The following is a 14,054-nucleotide window of genomic DNA, read 5'->3' as shown; positions in this document are numbered from 1 at the left end:
GAAGGAAGGAAAGGAATAGTTTAAGTTGTTTACTTCTCTCCAGGCATTATTTTCTATTGCCAACAACAGCAGTGCAGCTCTTTTCAAGAATGAAGTGGACTTTCTAACTTCGAAGAAAAACTGGCATGAGTTCTGAGAGCTTTCCATGAAGAAGGAAAAAGACAAGAGAATAAAAGCATCAAAAACTGGGACAAGCAATGTCCCTCCTGTTATTTTCAGGTCCATTACATTTGATGGATCTGAGAAGCACACCTAAAGTTGAATTACTGGGTCAGTATCACAGAGCAAATAAACACTTCTAGGAACAGAATATTATCCCTGCCTTCTTAATCAATGCAACATTACTGTTTCCTACTTTTATTCCCTACTTTGCAGGGTGACGACTCACATTTTGACATCCAGCAAAATTGCTATCAAATAGCATTTCCCTGGGGTAAACAAAAAAATCAAAACAAGATAAAACCACCTGGCCTGTGCAAGCATCCCTGGTGTTGAACCTGAACTGCCCTAATGACCCAAGCCAAAAGACTGGGATAAAAAGAGGTTGGGAAACACACTGTGCACTTGGCGAACCCTTCTAAAGCTGGCACTGGGGTTGTATTTGGGATGTGCAACCCCATCCCTCAAGGCCTCCTGGTGATGAAGCCTTCCTAACAGGCTCTACTCCAATATTACACAGAACACTGGCTTTTAAAATTAAGTTGAAAGAGGAAATTTAATCTTTTAAAATAATACCAGTCAAATTTCACTTTAACAAAACTCCAGGGGATTCCCTCCTCCACTTCTATAACGTGTACTTGATACTGCTAGGAATAAATGATCTATCATCTAAGACTTGGCATTATAACACCAAGACCAAGGGTTCGGATCCCCTTACAGGCCAGCCACCAAAAAAAACAAAAAACAAAAAAAACAAAAAAACCCTCCAAATTTCTTTACACTCTAAGTGCTGTTTTAGATCATGGAATTTCACATGTACTCCAGATTCTACAAAGTATCTCTAGGGTTCTTTATAGGAAAATATACAAATAGTCTACCTGCACCATCTGAACCCTTGTTTGCAAAGGCCTGAAACCACACATTACCCGTGCTGAGATTCTGGTTCAGGAATTTCAACAACCCCAAACGTTTAAGAATTATTGCATTCAACCAAAGCTGTCTCACTCTGAGTCTTGAAAACCAGTGGAAATTAAAAATGAAATAAAATCCTACAATCTAAATATCTGAATGTCTCTGGCTTGAGTGCTACTTTTCATAAAAATAATCATGGGTTACCTGTAATTAGAATATATCTGGTAAACTACAAAAAGGCTTGCTGAAAGCCATTCCAGACACTGAAGCCCATTGCTGTTTAGCATTCGGTTACTCTCAGACACAAGTGCAGCCAAACCAATACCAGCGAGGACAGCCACCACTGCATTGCTCTGCATCCAGAATCGTTCTACCTGTGAAAGTGATATGCAAACAGTACATCCAACTGACGAGTTTATGCAATCAATCAGGTACTTACATATTTTAAAAATATCTTGCATACACCTAGTTGCTTATTCCTGCCATCATTCAGGTCTTATTAACTGACTTCTCCAGTCCAACCCCAGGTCACTTTATGTTTCAATTTTCAAACATTCCTCCATTCCAGTTTGACATGTGCATCTCCCTTTTTGTATCCACATAGTCATTTAAATACTCCAACCTTCATCTTGAACTCCAGCAATACGTAGGGTGGAGGAGGTAGATAAATGCTTTTGCTTTACTCCTGATATTTCCTTCCATGTGGAGAAGATCCATCAGTATAACACTCCTAGCCTTCTCTACCTCTCACTTCTTTCTTTCTTCCTGTAGGATTGTAGGGACTGATCTGATTGGGGACTTGGGAGCTGGGACTGCGCCCACATAGTCCTCCCTTTTGCTCGGGCTTTCTCTTGGAAATGAGCTACCCACAGGAAGCACTTGTTCCAGCGGCAGAGTCTGTTGCTATGGAACTAGTGGGATGGGGAGGCCTGCTCTGTGCAGCACTGCCTGTGAGTAGTGAGTGCATCTGAACATTCTGGGATGCACTATGAGGAAGCCCCCTTGCCCACATACATAAGTCACATTCTCCAAACTCAGCATTATCAGTAATAAAGGTGACATCCCCTCACTGCCCCTCCCCCAACCCCTGCCTTACCCGTTTATCTTGTTTCTCAGTTGACTCAGAACTCTGGTGATCAGATAGGGTATTATTTATTATGCTTCTTGAATAAACACACAAAGACCAGTTGGTTTCAGCTATCAAAAAAGAGCTATCTACATTTACAGAGTTTCTATTATAAGAAGAAATACCCTAATCTCAGAGACGGCTACTAGAAAAAACAGAAACATGGTTGCTCTTTTGCACAGGCCTGGGAATGGTGAGGTGAGAAGGAAGAGAATGTGTTGGTAAGAGCCCCCATTTACAGCCCATATTTCCTTTGCTATTTTAAAAAAAATTCCAGGAGAAATGCAGTTTTACCCATATTTGCAAACAAATACACACACACACAAACACACACACACAATGACTAACTTAACTCTACCTTACATTTATTTTTCTATTTAACTACTCTGTTAACTACTCATTGCATTTTTTTTTCTAAAAAGAGGACTTACCCTTAAAGGCTCAATAATTTAACTTTTGATTTATAAAAATGTATATACAATTTTAACTATTCCTGAAATAATTTGCTCTTCTACAAGATTCACGAAAGAAAAATTTGTACAATTTTATGAACTTTCTGGTCAAAGGATATATCTGAGTAAAACTTACCACACCCATGAAAAGTGGTTTGGAAATATCTAAATTTGCCCTCCAAGCAAAGAACAATGAATAAATGCAAAACATTGCAGTGAAAAGCCATACTAATGATGGATTCTGTTTGTCTCTACAAAAAAAATAATAAAAATATGTCCAAAATTATTTATATGCATGAACATCAATAATAATATTACATAGCTTTAAACTATAGAAGAAATATTTGGAACTATAAAAATTTACAGTTTTAACTACAAACAAAGAAAGGTCTCAGTTTTAAAAATCTGAGTTGGAACAGATAACCAAAATGTAATAATAAACTTGAATGACATATTATAGACAACTTAACTTGGAACTCTGTAGCAAAAGATATAAAGTTAAAATTAACAGAATAAATACAAACTATTAATCTTGTTAAATTTAAAAAGTAATCAAACATATGCAAAATAAAAGAACATTTTCATATTCTAAATAATAAAGATTTTAAAATGACAGATCTCAATGTTGGTGAGAATGCAGTAGTATGAGAATGCATGCTAGTACAATCTTTGAAGAAAGTTAATTTGATAATATTTCTATAAAGAGCCTTAAAAATATTCACAGTCATTGACTCAGGTATTTGACATGAAGGCATAAATCTTTAAGCAATAATCAGAAATGCAGGTAAAGATTAATCCATAAAAATGCTTCAGTATTACTTATAATAGTGGAAACCAATCTAAAGATCCTCAAATAGGAGAACATTCAAATTAATTCTCGTATGGTCATAGAATGGAATATTATATAGACATTTAAATGAATTTAGGTATTTTATATGGTATGGGGAAAAAGCTAACAATATTATGTTAGGTGTTAAGCAAACAAAACTATAGAAATATGTACATATATACATTTACATACAAATACATACAACAAACTAGAAAGTAAATTAATAAAAAATTAATGGAGGTTAATAGTGCTGTAGTTTTTAGGGATTCTTTTACCATCAGAGGAATTTAAATAGTTGTTTGCTTCTTTTGCAAATCAATAATAATTGGCTATGGGCAGAGTAAGGGATCAAACCAGAAGTTTAAAACATGTCAAGTCAAATGGCTTGCCTAGATTGTAATATACTGCTTAATTTTTTGAAATTATTGATTTATAATCAGAAGAAAAAAATGCACTAGCAAGAAAGCCATACACATTTGCCTTCATAGATGTGGTTAGGGGAGTCACTTATTTGGAATAAAAAATAATATTGACAACGTTCTACAATGACATATTAAAAACATTAATTCAATTCATGAACATGGGAAAAATAACAGGAAAAGAAATTATATTACTTACCTTCTTGCTAAACATACATTTGCCCAAACTGCAAGGGCCTGAATGTTGAATGAGAGTTCAGTCCTCATATTTGTTACTTGAGAACTGTAAAAAACAACCTAACTTATTGTTGGCGGAAAAATATTTAGTTAATTCCAAATAAAACATTCTTTGTAGAATACATTTGATTATGCACTGATCAATTTTAAGAGTGGGTGTCAGGTTCTAAAATTATTTTGTCGTCTTTTAAATTCAGGAGAAAAAGTACTGCAGAAAGAGTTAACAGTTCTAAGATGTTTTCCAGTTGTAACATTTGGTTACCAATTTATATAATTTGGGATAGGATGGGATTAATTCTTCTGCATTTTTTGATATAGGTATACTGTATAGGATGTGCCTGATTGGTTTGATAAGAAGTTACTTGAAATGGGTTTTTCAACTTTCTTCTGTTGGCAATGTAGATATGGCCTCCAGTGATTTAGCAATTGAAAAAAAAATTAATTCAAATAGTTTTCTGGAGATCCAATCACGAAGAGAATAAGGCCAAGAGAAGTGATCTCCAACCATTCCTTTCTAGATTACCTTCTTCCTTAAAAGGCTTCCTTGTTTTCTATATTATTTAATTAGAAAAGTGTTTAAGCTATCTCAGAGAAATGTATTCTTTTTTTTCCCTATAATCAAATTATTCCATTAACTAATATGCATTTATCAGATGTTATCTGAATTCTAAAATAATTTCAGGTCAAGCAGTCCTAATCTGAAAATCCAAAACCCAAAATGCTCTGAAATCTGAAATTTTTGGAGGCCTGACATGATGCCAAAAGTGAAAAATTCCACACCTGACACATTATTTTTCTACAGTATTAATAGTATGTCATATTTTTTACTGTTAAGTACTTATATGTGAATAAGTGTAAGAAAATGATTGCTTATCAGTAGCATATAAATTCAGTCAGGAAAGATGGTGATGCCAAACAACCACATATTGTCCACATGGGTGGCTGTGATAGTGACACCTTTGCTTTATGATAGGTTGATGTACACAAACTTTATTTCATGAGTAAAACTAAATATTGTATAAAACTACCTTCAGGCTATGTGTATAAGGTATATATGAAACATAAATAAATTACATGTTTAGACTTGGGTCCCACTCCCAAGATATCTCATTGTGTATATGCAAATATTCTAAACTCCAAAAAATCCCAAACCTGAAATACTTCTGATCCCAAGCATTTCAGATAAGGGATATTCAACCTGTACTGCTCCAGCAATCTTTGATTTTTAAAAAAGCAACTATTCTATACACCATCTCAAAGAATGTTCTTCTCCCTAGTGGCAATTTTACTGGAGAAAATGTGATGCCATAATTATGGAAACCACACAATGTGTATTTTACTAATGGAGATTCATCTATTATGAGAAGAATTACTCATTTGCCAATACACTTGAAAAATTGATTCCAGCATGGGGCCCATTTCAAACCATTCTTCAAAAGGAATGAAGTCAGTCGCAAAATTAATTCTTGGAGATGTGTTGCTTAAAGGTAAGCTCTAAAAGATGGTCACTGCCTAAGGTTAGATTCAATAATTTCCTTGTACAGGATTGCAATTTAGAGATATGCAAGGGGAAAGAATTTAATTTGCTTGACTGGAAAAGGGTAGATGATTAGGTTCCATCATTTTGATGGATTTTCTCATAAGTTAATTATGAGTTGCCTTTCTGAACACTTCTGTCCACCCGAAACAATTAAAGATTGGAAATTCACTCAGAGAGTGCCAGGATTATGCCTCTGTTCCACGTGATGACTTGGTTCAAATGAATAGTGTAGGGGCCGGCCCGGTGGTGCACTGGAGAGTGTGCCGCTTGGGAGCGCGGCGGCGCTCCCGCTGAGGGTTCGGATCCCATGTGGAGCCGGGTTCCCGCTCACTGGCTGAGCGCGGTGCGGGCGCAACACTGAGGGTTGCGATCCCGTTGCTGGTCCCCGGTACAGGCGCGACACCGAGGGTTGCGATCCCGTTACCGGTCAGTAAAAAAGACAAAAAGGAAAAAAAAAATGAATAGTGTGAGTGTGAGTGGTCACTGTCAAGTCTTTTTTCTGGGTTATTTTCATGTAAAAAAGGCCTTTAAGTTCCCTAATAGATGACTTTTATGTGCAACTAATAAAAGTTAGATGTATGGTCTAAGATTACTCTTGAGACTTCTATGGAGTTCATGTGGGATTTGTTAAGGCAAAATATACCAGTAATCCTGAATGCTATAACAACTTCTGCAGGTAGGTAGAAAAGAGCAGGCAGTGAGTCTTTCTGCATGGAATAAAGCAGAATAAAGTGAAAACTCAGAGACCTTGCTAAGGCTGTCTTTATCTTTAAAAGGAAACTGAGCTTCTTGCTACCTTCTCCCCAACAGAAAAGAAAAAGGAGCAACAAAAGTTTGTTGGACAATATTTAAAATCAATTGTGAGAACTATTAAAATGTTATATAAGAATAACTGATGGTGGGAAAATATTTTCAAGATAGAGTATAAAGTGAAAGATAGGCCAATAAAATAGTATGTATATTATAATCTCATTTTTTAAAACAAACAAAAATAAAAAAATATCAGAAGAATAAAGACAAAAACATTAACAGATTAATAATAGCAGTTATCTCTGTATGTTGGAATTATAGGTAATTTTAATTTTCTTATTTTTGCTTACCTTTACTTTCTAAATTTTCAACAATGATTATATATCTTTTTTGGAGTAGGACAAAACATAGTTTAAAAAGAAAGGAAAGGTTCTGGTCAAGATGGCAGAATAGATGGTCCCCAGCATCATTCTCTCCCACAAATCAATCAATTTACAACTATAAAAAAGCAACAACAGCCATGCTGGGGCCGCTAGAGCTCAGGAGAAGAGGAAGAGAGACCTATGGAGTGCATGAAGGTGGAAGAACCCACGATGAGAGAAAGAAAAAACTGCTCAGAGCATTTCGGGCCACTGCCGCTTTAAGGCTGGAGCTGCTGAGCACACGAAACAGGAGCTGGCAGAAGCTGCAGCTGTGCCCTTCAGATGGAGTTGCTTGGAGGCAGCAGGGGAGAAGGGGGCCTTGGTGGCCCCCAGGCCAGCAAGACCACTAAGTGTTTCTGTGGACCCACACAGGAGCAAGGAGCCAAAACAACTGAAAAAAAGGAGCTATTTAGAGGCCAATGAGTCATCGCAAGGGACCAGCCCATGGTCTGTCCCATGGAAAGTGTTTGGATCACGGGCCTTGGGGGAGGTGGGCTCACCAGGGGAACACTGGGACACAGCGAGGACAGCTGATCTGCCCCCAATCAGTGAAGAACCACTCAGAGGAGACTGGTCAGGAATATAGAATTGCATGGGGTGCAGTTTGATGAAAAGATTCAGGCCCAGATCAGAATTTCTACACAACCCAGCTGCATGGGGTCTCTGGAGAGCCGGAAGTACCTATAAAGTCAACCATTAAACCCTTAGCTACACAAAAAGACTTCCATAGAGAAACAGTAGCAAAGCAGTAATTTAGCTCAACCACACAGCTCAAATACTGGTTCCCACAGGGAGTTCCCCCATTTTAGAAGTAAGCAAAGAACAAAAAATTAGTTCCAGCCCAGGCACACCACCAGCACCTCAAGGCCCACCAGGGGATTCAAGGCATGGAGCCAGGGACTGGACACCCCCCAACCAGGCACACCACCAGCACCAAAGAGCATGACAAAAACATCACCTCCATGTGGCTGGCCCACCACAGGCACCAGGGTAACCACGGCTGCTTTGAAAGTGGCTAGATGCCACAACCACCACGCTGATGGTCCACCAGCCACTGGAGTGCACTGACACAAGGAGAGTCACCAGCAGAGAACAAAGAAAAGAAGAGGATGTCTCTCTCCACAAGCCCATTCCAGAGTGACAGAAGAAGCATCTGTTCTATGATAATATTGGGGGACCTGATCACACCTCTCAGCATTGGACAGATCATCTAGGCAACAAATCAACAGAGTAACCATTACTCTTTAGAGAGAAGAAATCTAGGGTTATCAGTGGTGGGAGGGGGTAGGGAGAGGGGGATAGGGAGAGATTGGATAAGGGGCATAAAGAATAAGTACAATTTGTAATACTATACATACTAGTAATATTGACTTGATCAACATATGTCAACATTGAACCCACAAAATATGCATAATCAATTATGATTCAATAACAATTAAAAAAAATAAAAGGAAGAAAAAATAGATGAAAGGAAATAAGCTAGTAAGTAAACAAGACAGAAACTGTGAGGACCTATGAACTGAACTGCCTCAAATATAAGGTTAAAATATTCTCCCCATAGTTTTTTCAAATAGCCCCAAGAGCTCCAAATTAGTAATTAGTTAGGAAGTCACTTTAGTGATTTAGTGAAAGCTGTGTTCTTTAAAACTTAATATTGAAAATATTATAATTGGTATGGATATTTTCAAGTTGGTATAAATCTTTTTTCAAGTTGTCTTAATCTCATATAGGTTTTAAGGCAAATATTAACCAATTTTTCAAAGAACACTACTGGATGATAAAGAAGAAAATATATTTGCTAAGCTTGCTCTAATAAGGTTGGATGTTAAAAATATATAAGTCAAAAAAAGAGCTTATGACAAGGTCAGCCTAAAGGAAGTCATAAAAGATAATATATTAAGCTCTGAAGAATTAAAAGAGCATAGCTCCAACCAAAATAAAAAGAAAATAATTGTTCAAATTGTGCTAAATATAATGTCACAAAATGTCTCTAAAAGAAAGACATTATAAAAACCAGAACAAAGAATAAACTATTTATAAAGCAACACAATACATGGGTAATTTTGGATCCAATTAAAGGTTAAAACCTTTTAGTTTTATCTCCTAATGTTCTCATTTAGTGTTGTATTTATTGATCACTTTAAGCTTCATCTTACTGAAGGAAATACTCGAATATTTGATAGTATATACAAATACTTGTTAACTGTAGAGGTGGACACTACTTCTCAGACACACTTCTTCACAACGAGATGAACTCAGAAATCCCTAAAATCATTTAAAAGAACTAATAAAGAATTTATTTAAAAATAGTTTCATACTCACAGCAATATTTTAGACATACTGGATCCAATTTCAGATTTGGCCTAAACAGAAAAGAGAAAAGTTTATTTGCACAAGCATTAAACTGAAGTCTTGTTAAGCTATTATATTTTAATGTTCTTGATTTAAAAAATACACGTTTAGGGCTGACCCATGGCTCACTCGGGAGAGTGCGGTGCTGATAACACCAAGGCCATGGGTTCGGATCCCATATAGGGATGGCCGGTTAGCTCACTGGCCGAGTGTGGCGCTGACAACACCAAGCCAAGGGTTGAGATCCCCTTACAGGTCATCTTTAAAAAAAAAAAAAAAAATACACGTTTAAAATATACAATGAAACATCTCTCTTCAAAGTCTTTATTCAGAGCCTTACTGAATTTTTAAAGAGAAGTCAGTCAAAACTAAATTTGGATATCCTTGAGGAAGAATTTTACAAATAATAATTGTCTGAAAATCAGTTAACTGTTCCAGCAGGAATAATTAACATATTAATTAATTAATAGACCTTTTTACATTTCTATTATAGATTCTCTTTAAGCTCTTTTTGGCACTTTGACTAGAGTTCATTATAATCTGTTAATCTATAATTTCATAATTACTTGTGAATTATACAAATTTCAGATCTAGATTGGCCCTCAAACAATATTTTTATGAAATAAACAGTATAAATAAACCAGAGTATAAATTTAAAGTATCAAACTCTCTAAATCAAAATAACAATTAATAATTATCCTTTTATTAATCTACTTTATTATGAAGTACATATAATGTATATTTAAGAGATAAAGAGTTTTTTAACAATCTACAAATCCACCACTCATTTAAGAAACACAACCTCATCAATATCATAAGGTATCTCACAAAGCCCTCGCTGGTCTCTTCTTCCTTATCCCCCAGTGCTAACTACTATCTTGAATTTGATGTTAGTTATTCTCCCACTTTTTACAGATACATAGTTTTACTACTTTTGTCTGTATCCTTGAACAATAGATTGTTTAGTTTTTGCATGCTTTAGAATTTTTTATAAATGGCATCACATACTATGTATTCTTCTGAGACTTTTCTTAGTAAGACACAAAAAGTACAAAACATGAAAGAAAAAACCTGATAACAACTGTCTATACTAAAATAAAAGGCTTCTGTTTATCCTTTCATCTTTCAGATAACCTTCACTATATAACTAATATTTTCCCCTAATATGTCTAAGAGAAAGAACAGTCTTTTTAATTTCTTTAGAGCACACTGTGTCCATTTAGTGAATTCATATTTTATGAAGCATTTACACATATGCCTTCAGTTTTAAAAACTAGATACTAACATGCTCATTGTTCATTAAATGTTAAAAAAAAAGAGAGAGAAAAAAATGCTTTGGTCAAGGTAAATTAAAATGTTAAGGTTTTTTTCCTTCAGTCTTTTCCAAATATTTTTATTCACAGACCAAGTGCTCATAGTGATACCCAATGCTCACAAGACTAAAACACTTCAACTGGAGGCAGCAGACTCCTTTTAATGCCTGTCATCCTGAAAAGTATATTCAGGACATACAACAATATGATGACGAGTCAAGTGATTATAAATTTTTCAAACATAGATTAAAGACCACATTTCAAAAGACAAGTTTGCTATATAAATAACTGAATATACACAATTATCATGGGTCAGTTAAGAAAAAATAAATTAAAAAGAAAAAAAATCAAAGACAAGAAGATTAGAGGTTGCCAGAAACAGGCGTGAAGGAATAATGAGAAGTTAATGTTTAATGGGTACAGAGTTTATGTTTGAGATGATGAAAAAGTTTTGGAAATAGAGGTAGTGGTTACACAGCACTGTGAATGTAATGAATTCCACGCAATTGTATGTTTGAAAATGCTTGAAATTGCAATCTTTATGTCGCATATATTTTACTAAATTAAAAACTGAAGAAAAAAAAAAAGAAAATTCTATTTACTGTCATTGATAAACATTAACTATTTCTTTTCAGTCAAGGTCCAGGCAGAACACTGAAGTTTTGCCACTTATTTCCTTGGAAGGGCTTTAAATATAAATTTACCAGACTGAAGGTTCCATATTCTTCCCTAAGAAAATGAGTCAAAAATCCTAGCAATGTTGTCTGGTCTCCCCAGGTCCACCGGGCTTGATTGAGGTAGGATGAGATAGGCAGGTAGACATAGGGCAGCAAACCAGCAGAGAAGTACAGACTCAACTTCAACAAAGAGCCAAGGGAGAGTTCCTGCATCAGAGCACATTGCATTGTACAACAATGTTTATTTTAGTCCATTCATCCTGGAACTTTGAGAACACATCAAGGAAAACATCAAATATATTTACTCAGAGCTGATCTCTAAATTTATATTAAGTCACTACAGAATACTTTGTTAAACCTTTTGATTACTGTGGATTACTAGAAAATTGCATCAGCCTGAACTCCTTTTCATGGCAGGTGAAATCTGAGTGAAGCAAATAATATTAGCAAAAACTCATGAGTATCATATTTATTGCATCTTTTACATTTAAAACCATGTCATGACATGCAGCAGCGCACAGCTGAGATAACCCACTTGGAAGTGAGTGTTGCTTGGCTGATTTTGAATATGCCCAAAATATTATTCTAATACCAATTCACCTCATTACCATCATTAGGTATACACTAGGTATATATATTAACGATTACACATTGACAATATAATTCTTTCAAGGGTTTTGGACATTTCATGGAAATGTTTGACACAAATAAAGCTAGCTTTTATACAACCTCCAAGCTCATCCAAATGTTTTTCCCTCAATTTACACACAGAATGAAGTACTAAGGGAAATTTGTTGTTATATGTAACAATGTTGCCTCATATACCTTATTTGGGGGAATATATTTCTAATCTGTACATTTCTAAAACAAAGAGCAACATCTACAGAGTTTTATAAAGATTAAGTCCAAAAGAATATGAATTCTGGAATACCAAAAAGATTCAAATATTGGCTGCTTTAGTAACTGGGAAAAAGGATCTCTTACAAACATCAAAATTGAAAATCGCCAAGTTTTCCTACACAGAAAAGAGAAATCCATATGTGAGAATGAATATAAGAACCAAGGTTCACATTCACCAGAAGTAGAATAAGCAGTTAATTTATATTAGCATTTTCAAATAAACATTCTTAATTGAAAATGAAATGTTTTATTATAGTACTGATTTCATTTGAGATTCCTATGGTAGTAATGAGATGCATAAAAAATGATGGCATGCAAAGAATATAAGAAATAATAATCTAACAACATGCCTTTGCTATTCTTAAAGGTGGTTTTAAAGAAAATAAATGTTTATATTTTGGCAGTTTCTGAATATTGTAAAGTTGAATTTAGAATGGTAAGATGCACTTGCTGCAGAATTTTCCTTTTGTGTGAGAAATTAAAAAGGAGATAGTTACATGAGAGCTGTTACAGAGTTGGGGAGTGGTTCTTAGGCCTACCTGCACATTAGAATCACCTGGGAAGCTTTTAAAAACTACTGATTCTGGACCTCACCTCAAATCAATTATATCAGTATTATATGGCGGTGGGCTCAGGTTACAGCATAAATATACATATATACCTAATGTATGTACATACCTACATTACTATATATGTGTACATGTGTGTACATGTGTACACATGCACACACGCACACGCACACTTTTTTGTAGCTTCCCAGATAATTTAAGTGAGCAGCCAGGGTTCAAACCCACTGACTCAGAACTTCTTACTCGCTCTCAAATCACCCCACAGCGAGATCCAACAACCCTGTCACTTCATCAGTAAGGCTTATTTTCTAGCCTTTGTTATTTAAGTAATGGAAATGGAAAGTCCATTGAAGAGTCACAATTCCCAAAATTTCCTCATTCATCAGTAGCTCACCTTGGTAAAGGGCAAACAGACTCTTAGTCAAGTCACCTAAATTGTCAACTCTGAGTCCTGCATGTTTTATACAAGTAAATGGCTCTCCTTTCAGTCAACTAATGCAATATAATTTACTTTTTGGGTTCTTTCCAGAGAATGCTCCTCTCTGGTGTCTGCTAATGTCAGAAGCCTGGCTATAACAACTGTAATTAGAGTGGGACATCCACCTCCATCTGTGTATTCATTAATTCACAAGAAAAATATTTGGGCCTCCTCAGTTTTGTACTCCATAGAAAAAATCTTCACTGATTTATATTTTTTTATGTTATATCTCCATTTTTTAAAATCAAGGGTTTACATGATAAAAGACCATATAAAGAACTTTCCTTATACTCTATAAAACAACTATTAAAGACACTGCCTGTTATGCTGTTTAATATCCGTTAATAAGGACTTACATGATGGACTTCACACAACTCAATACCAAGAAAAAGTTGCTCTTTCCCGTCAACTGTTATGTTTCCCATTTTAATCACATATTAAGATTTTATAACCTCCATGTTACCCTTCCTGCTTTGTTGCCAAGAAGCTAAGGAGCAAAATGTGTTCTAGTACAGTAAATACAGTTATCTAAAGCTTTGGTGTAAGTATTTCCCTGTTTCTATATTTTTATGTAGTAATTTTATTAAATGTTGTATATTTTCTTTCATAATTCTGATTATAGCTGGGTATAATTAAGAAACAACAAAATCACAAATGTAGCAGAGTTTTTTCACAAATAATAAACGAAGCAAAGAGCCGCGGAGTCTGGCGTGGTTGGTGGCAGGAAAGTTCCCATGGTAACAAGTACAGCAGCGCACCAAGGAGACTTGAGGTCGGTTTTAGGAAAACCTCTGAGAGGGGACGATGAACTGAAGAGGCACCAGCTGAGCTATGTTTCCCAAAGCATGGAATACAAAAGAAATATCTAATAAAGTAGGGCTGCAGCAGGAACCGGACCGGCACCGGAGCGGCGGCGGGA

At 35.6% G+C, this 14,054-nt stretch overlaps 1 protein-coding gene across 2 annotated transcripts in view; it reads right to left on the bottom strand.

Moving 5' to 3' along the window:
• Positions 1-14,054, bottom strand: part of TMEM260 (transmembrane protein 260) — a 64,423-nt gene that overhangs the window by 20,471 nt on the left and 29,898 nt on the right. For both annotated transcript variants that reach the window (XM_008589207.1, XM_008589214.1), the window contains exons 6-10: positions 11,216-11,395; positions 9,169-9,209; positions 4,097-4,180; positions 2,786-2,900; positions 1,276-1,445 (exon numbers count right to left, since the gene is read on the bottom strand). In XM_008589207.1, the coding sequence (XP_008587429.1) occupies positions 1,276-1,445; positions 2,786-2,900; positions 4,097-4,180; positions 9,169-9,209; positions 11,216-11,395 (590 nt within the window). The remainder of the gene's footprint in view (positions 1-1,275; positions 1,446-2,785; positions 2,901-4,096; positions 4,181-9,168; positions 9,210-11,215; positions 11,396-14,054) is intronic.

Source organism: Galeopterus variegatus, unplaced genomic scaffold (assembly GCF_000696425.1).
Source record: "Galeopterus variegatus unplaced genomic scaffold, G_variegatus-3.0.2 Scaffold135, whole genome shotgun sequence".
Taxonomy (NCBI): domain Eukaryota; kingdom Metazoa; phylum Chordata; class Mammalia; order Dermoptera; family Cynocephalidae; genus Galeopterus; species Galeopterus variegatus.
The sequence above is the reverse complement of the archived record's forward strand: the minus strand, read 5'-3'. Positions and strand labels throughout refer to the sequence as shown.